General features: G+C 37.5%; 1 protein-coding gene across 1 annotated transcript; it reads left to right on the forward strand.

Annotated features, from left to right (window-relative positions):
* Nucleotides 1–5,354: 5,354 nt before the first annotated feature.
* Nucleotides 5,355–6,654, forward strand: LOC126619611 (protein DMP10-like). Its single transcript, XM_050288023.1, has 2 exons — nucleotides 5,355–5,736; nucleotides 5,779–6,654. The coding sequence occupies exons 1-2, from the start codon at nucleotides 5,454–5,456 to the stop codon at nucleotides 6,432–6,434; spliced, it is 939 nt and encodes a 312-aa protein (XP_050143980.1). The 5' UTR covers nucleotides 5,355–5,453; the 3' UTR covers nucleotides 6,435–6,654.
* Nucleotides 6,655–7,522: the final 868 nt, after the last annotated feature.

The following is a 7,522-nucleotide window of genomic DNA, read 5'->3' on the forward strand; positions in this document are numbered from 1 at the left end:
CTGTACCAAGCTTCGATCATTTCACACACTACATCCTTAGGCAACATCATCAATATCATAAAATCTATATGTCACAATCTCAATTATTCAAATACCTGATCACAATATTCCTCGGTAAATTATATACTATGCATAAATATTTATACCATATCTCAAATGATGCCATGCTCATCGTCAGGACTGTAACCGCAATTACACATAACCCTAACAAGAGTAAATGTTCACCAATCACACACTAAGCGTAAAATATATATACGTCAACTCCAATGGTACCATAGTTAAACCAAAGTTATAACTGTAGTTACAAGAAACTAAAATAGGGATAATGGTATGTTACAATCATACTCATCGTGGAACGAGTAAAAGGCGACATATCCACTAGGGTCTGAATAATTCGTTTCCAACAAATCCTTAGTCCCAGGGTGGTAATATGATATTAGACAAAGTCTAGTACTCATAATCCTTGCAAAGATTTCCCAAAGCTTGGAAATGCAACGTGTAACATGGTGAAATATAAATATATCCAAATACTAATCTGGTTTGGTTTTTGTTTATCTGGACTAGCATAGAAATCCAGATGCAACTCCCTCCTATTGCCATCATCCTTTGAAAGCGAACAGAGAAGAAACTGTGGCTGTCTAGGAAGTTTGAACTCTATACCCTTAATATCATCTCAACTTTAACCAAAAGCGAGGTGTGCCTAAAATGAGGATTCTCTTTAAACACATCAAATGGAGCCTTCGATTTTATTCCTTTCCCATCTCTACATTTGATCATATCACCGATGAGAACATTAAGTTCACGACGTGCAGAGAAGTTAACATCAGCCCACTTTTATCTTAGTTAGCTTCACAAGTGTTTTGTTGTCGAAATTCTAGCACCCATTTCGTGGAAGGAAATCATTGCCATTACCAACTCTAAGCTTTAAAACTGAAGAAAAAAAAAACACGGCTTTCCACTTAAATAAAGCTACCACAAATTGAAACACCACATGAGCATAGCATTGGTTCAGTATCATAAATATTGGTTTCCACATTCTCTACATTAGCAAAATATCTCGAACTGAGAGTGTATAATGATACTTCCCAACTCAATTCATATAATGAAATAATTATAATCACTCGAATCATTTCTTGATAGGTTAACGGTCACTCCATATCGATACTCGTATTTTCCAACTGAAATAGAATAGGACAAGCTGAAAGTATTTAAGAGTAAATATGGCCTTTTTGTACAACCAGAAAGATACACGATAGTACACTCATAGCTATTGACTAATTTCTTTTACTGTCGCTGTCAGAACTTAACATGTTCCAAAAAGTAAGCGTATTCAAGAAGTTCTAAAGTTAATAGAGATTTTGGACACGTTCTCCACAGAGAAATGTCACCACAGAGAAAGGTCATTTGATTTCTAAGCAAAGATGATAATTGTTAACTTTAAATCATGGATAAAATAGTTCATTCCAAATGGTTCTATACATTGGTAAGACTACTATGAATTCAACAAGCTTTACAAGAAGACTCTGAGTTTCAAAAGTTTGTTACATAGACCACCAATTTGAAATAGGATTTGTGCGAAGAGATACAAGAAAACTAATGTAGTACGAAGAAGTGGAATGGTGGTATTCTCCTAAATATCGCGAAGGAATCAAAACTATTTTTGATTTCTACTCTCAAAAGGTTTAATAATGACGGTTAACAATAGAGATAAGATTGACCCATAAATCCCTGGCGATACACCAATAATGATACATTAACCCACGTTAGGGGCATCAATTAATCTCAATTCCACACCTTTCATTGGCAGAAAAGTTCTTTGCTTATAAACTAGAGACACTCATCAAAATGATCTTCTAAAGATCGACGTGTCATCAAATCTGCCCAAAGCTTAGGAACAACTAACATATTTTCCGTATTCGACGAGGTGGCAAGATTCAAATATTAGACTCGAGAACCAAGAATGCTCACATCACGCGTGTGATGAACGCAATACTACCCGACTTATTCTCTGATACCAAATTGACACACCCCGACTCGGGATGTCCAATAGGACTCCGAATCGAGTTGTGCTGGCCGACATCTGGAAGGTGACGAAGCCATAAAGTATGATGATGTGGAAAAATATGAATAAATTTAAACCTAAGAGTGCCTAAAAACTAGAGTGCGCTGGTGAGCATAAGTAAGTACAGTAGAATGGATTAAGAATCATACCCTCGAAAGAAATCTCCATTACTAAGGTTTGCCACGAATCCTCGATGATACGAAAGCTCAGCTAATAAAACCTGGAGGGTGAAAACAAAACAAGGGTGAGTGGCCCTAGAAATAATTTTTTAATAGAAACCATCTAAACATTATAACCCCTCGATGCAAAACCTGTATAGTTTCCAGAAAATCATATCACGTATCAATGAAGGCTAATAATATATCAACAATAATTCCATGAATATACCATGACACAGTAACTCATCAATAATATAAATAATAATGTGCTCAATAATCTATATTAGCACGCAAGTCGGAGTCATCTAAGGTGACCTGTACGACTGCACCCATATCTCATCAATCAACGCTAGCACATAAGTTAGAGTCACCTATAGTGATCTGTACAACTTATTAATATCTCATCAGTCAATGCTAGCTCATAAGTCGGAGTCACCTATAGTGATCCGTACAACTTATCCATATCTCATCAATTAACGCTAGCATATAAGTCGGAGTCACCTATAGTGACCTGTACGACTTATCCATATCTCATCAATTAATATCCAAGTAATATGTCAGCCGAATCCACCTCTTGTGGCCTGTACGGCTTAACCAATAGCTCATCACATATCCTTGCACACAAGTCGGAACCACCTCTAGTGGTCTGTACGACAGGATTGGGTATAAATAAGTACGCTCAAGTGCTACGATCATGTGAAGACTGTGCGAATAATCACGGGTCACCTACGAGTCGGAACCACCTGTAGTGGTTTATACGACAGGACTGTGCATCTACCTTGGATCCAAGGTGAGCGTAAGGTGCGGGAGGTGAACATCACGTGAAGGACTGTGCCCTGGCCAGGGCGAGAGCACTAACACCGGGGTGCAGGTTTATGAGCTCTAACTGCATCTATTATAACATGTACGACTCAAGGGCAACCAGTACGACAGTGTCGGAGTTGCCTATCATTGCAACCTGTAAAACAAGGTCGGAGTTGCCTAAAGTATAAATGTAGTCATGCCATAACTCGATCATTTCAAGTAACACCATAAACTCACCTAAACTTATCTGTGCGTCCTGCGTTCCTCTTCGCACTTCAAAGCATTCACAAAAATTACTTACAGGTAGTATACATATGGATATGCCATGATGCAATCTACTCCTTAACAATGTCATAGCATTTACCAATATATATACATATATAACATGGTAAAATATACATAATCTGTAACGCCCCAATCCTGAACTATTTATTTCAGGAATAATTATCGGGAACAAGTCCAACTAATTATTAGTTTAATTAACTATCATTACTTATGATTCTTTACTTCAATCTCTCAATTCCTCACACATTGATTTATGACCAACATTTAACCACCAAAATCATAAGGTTAAATCTCACATTTTCCCCAAATTCCTTTTCATTGTTCAATTCCCCAAACATGGCTTTTGTCTCAATTATTTAATCTCATTTATTATATGGCTGCATCTAACGTCTCGTTAGACTGCCTACGTACCCTAAACAGGGATCAAGCCAATCGTAGCTCATATCGATTATTTGTAGGTAACATATATATGGATATACTATGACATAATCTAAACTCAACCATCTCGTAGTACTTTAGAACATAGAAATATATATAAAACATGGCACGAATTGCTTAATTCAATTTAAGAATAGTTTTGAAATTATCAATCTTGTGTATATATATATATGATAAAAAGGAAAATATCCACTCACCTGAGGTTTGGGCCACGACTCCCTAGCATGAATATCCAGACGTCACGAACCATCGTCGCCTATGACCAATTATCAAATCACGTCTCAGAGTTCTTATTAACAGCATACATAATTTATATAAACATATCCTTGCGTAGTTCGATTCGGAAGATCCGCATCACAGATTTTCGATCCCTTGCTTCCAAAGATCCACATTATACTTCTAGAACAACGTCCTAAAGTTCCATTACGATCCAACAGTCGGATCTCCCCCAATTGCCAAAACCAAGTGGCGGTTAACCTTTTATTTTATGAACTTACAAATCCTAAAGTTCCTATGTCATACAATTACCAAAACTGAACTCAAGGCATCTAATTAGCCTAAGAATAACATCGACGACCCCCTGGCCAAGTGCCGCCGTGGGTGGTGGTCGGCCGCTCCGACTCACCGGAAAATCCAACTATTTCCAAAATTTACCAAAATTTACAGGAATGAAGATCTCAATGAGTAGAGTAACTTTCATACCTATGACCAAGGCCAAATAGGCCGGGAAGAGCTTCAATTTCATAAAAATCCGTCGGAAACCCAACACTTAGGTGTGCTCGATTTGACCTCCAAACTTTTCTCTCCTTCTCTACTTCGCTGCCAACAGGCAGCCTTCCTCCTTTTCTTTTTTTTTTTTTTTCCTTTTTTTCCCTTTAATTTTTCTAACCCCTCAATTAATAAAAATAACAATAACTATAAGAAATGAATAGAATAATGAATAACAACCCTTACCAACGTACTTTTGAAATACAGTAAGGTAATAGTTCATACGCGTCATGAACTAGCGATCAATGAAAATCAATACCCTCGCCTCTAGGGTATTCTCGTGAATTCACATTTTAAAATTTATAAAATCGTAAAATTTGGAACGGGTTATCACATCAACTATCGCATTATATGTGATTTACAAAATATAATCCAATAACATCAATTTAAAAAATAATAATAATCTCCTTCATTTCTCCGTCCCGGTAGTTCTGGATCTCCCACCACTTTCATTCATTCTTTTACGGGTGAACTGAGCCACTAGAAGGCAATGCATACTCTATATATACAAAATGCGCCAATACTGAAGCATCTACTGTCATCAATCTTGTTAATCATCTTTAATTATCACTAGCTTCAATTAAGACATCCACCATATTTTATTAAAGCAATATGGAATTTGTACATAAGAGGATTTTTTGTGGAGGATAGATCGATATCAGTTACTTTTATCACATAGAGAAATTAAAGTTATGCAGATTGTCTCCTGATAAGAATATATTCATATAGCGCACTTATTTATACTGTATATTCCATCCCATTTATCCCAACTCTCTCTCTCCTCTCTCTCTCTCTCTCTCTCTCTCTCTCTCAGTTTGCTAGCGTAGCCTCGATTATATATACATAAGATGTAACCCAAAATAATCAACAATTTTCTGAAACCCTAATAACTATCAGTTAATTTAAATTTTAATTTCGTCCAAGTGGTCATAGCGCAGATGATGTCAACCCCCATGGCTGAGCCTGAACCATTTGTTCTTCACATAAATCCGTCAGCAGTACCACAGCTTGTTCATAGTGCTCATGAGCCGGCGGCTTTTGAACAGTTTGTGTTACAAATTGGACAGTCAACAGCAGCACTCCCGGCTGTACAAATTAAACCATCGGATTCTGCACCACCACCACCACAACCACCACCCCACCATGGAACAGGTATTTTAAACCTCAAGGTAGTTGAGCCAATTTTGCTACACATAAACTCATTATCACCGCCGACGCCACCTCCGCCACCGGCTGTAAACTCATTATCACCTTCGACGCCACCTCCGCCACCGGCTGTAAACTCATTATCACCTTCGACGCCACCTCCGCCACCGGCTGATACCTTAATCCCAATAACTCCTACTACTACTACTACTACTACTATTACTACTACTAATAATAATAAACCACGCCAGAAGGTACTAAGCGCCGCGGGTAGTCTTGCGAACCTTTTACCGACGGGTACCGTTCTTGCCTTCCAAGCCGTCACACCTTCACTTTCCTTCAACGGACGGTGCCACGAGTTTAACAAGTACCTTGTGGCATTTGTTATACTAGTTTGTTCTGTCATATGTTTCGTATCCTCGTTCACTGACAGCCTGAAAGGGAAGGACGATAGAGTATACTACGGCATTGCCACGTCCAAAGGTCTTCGGGTTTTCAACAACAGCGAGACTGAAGAGAGGGAGCTGCTCAAGGCGGAGGAGCTGGAGAAATTGAAAGTGAAGAACAGAGACTTTCTTCATGCGTTTCTGTCGGTGTTTCTGTTTTTGATCTTTGCTTTTAGCAGCTCAGAAGTTCAAGGCTGCTACTTTCCCGAGTCAAGAGAGTTGGACTATTCACTGGCCACATATCTGCCTTTGGTTGCAGGGCTTCTCGCAACTTTCTTGTTCACCATGGTGCCCACTAAGCGTAGAGGGATTGGCTACAATTATTGATCGATCTGTGAACAATCTAGGTTAAGAATTAAAGATAGTATTTACCTTTCAATTGCCACCAAATTGAACAAGAATAAGATTGTGAAAAATTTGTGAACAATCTTGACCCAAACATTGACTGAAAGTTCCTTCTCTTTTATATCATCAGAGAAATAAAAGCATATATATGTATCATTCTCATTCCAGATAAAATGGAAACAGAATAAGTTTTATATTTTTATATTGGTTTAGTGAACCAGAATAGTTTGGATGCTTTGCATCTCCAACAGGCATGTTTGGCTATTTTAACATAAAAATCACAAAAATCTACTTCCAACAGACTAGCTATCTTATACGTTAAAGTAGCAAATAAATAGTTGCTGGTCAAATATAGAGAATTGTTATTAGCACTTCAAAAATCTCATTCTACACTTCTCATAAGTGTATTTTTCTTTCTAGTTATGAAAATTTTGAAGTGTCAAATGAGATTATTGGAGTGCTAATAACAATTTCCTAAATCTAATCTAATGGAGAGAGAATTTAACATAACTTGAACTTATAATATTCTTTTTTTTTGTCGAAAAACTTAAAATAATATTAAAACTTTCCATTCTCTCTCCTTCCTCCATCACTTCCCTCTCTCACCTCCCTCTCCGAAGAATTAGAATTGCGGTGAAACAGTTTGGATCGATCGATTCCCACCTCTCCGAAGAATTAGAATTGCGGTGAAACAATTCGTTTATGGTAGGATGAAGAGAGATGCTCCTTGGATATTGATTTGACTCTAGTTAATATTTTTGGAAACGCTCATGCGAAACTGGATGCTAGGGTGACCATATTTTGTCCAACACAGTTAATATCTCTATGATAGAAGTAGGGTTCACAATACAAGTAGGTTCTATCTTTATTAGGGATTAAGATTCTCTCCCCTCCTCTTTACATCCCCTTCCCTCCTCTCCTCTCATCTTCTTTATTTTGTCTTTCTTTTTCTATATAAAATTAATATAAGATGTTGACGTAACTTAATCGTAACTGTTCAAATAAAAAGGAAGAGAAGGGGTGGGGAAAAAAAAAGGAAGAGAATCCTACTCCCTTTATTAGAGGAGAGG

Source organism: Malus sylvestris, chromosome 4 (genome assembly GCF_916048215.2).
Source record: "Malus sylvestris chromosome 4, drMalSylv7.2, whole genome shotgun sequence".
In the NCBI taxonomy this organism is placed as follows: Eukaryota; Viridiplantae; Streptophyta; class Magnoliopsida; order Rosales; family Rosaceae; genus Malus; species Malus sylvestris.

Bases quoted from the DNA above. Each gene is read 5' to 3' on its own strand.
- LOC126619611 (XM_050288023.1), top strand. From the start codon at position 5,454: ATGATGTCAACCCCCATGGCTGAGCCTGAACCATTTGTTCTTCACATA. The intron at 5,737-5,778 runs CTCCGCCACCGG...CTTCGACGCCAC, and splicing joins ATTATCACCGCCGACGCCAC to CTCCGCCACCGGCTGTAAAC.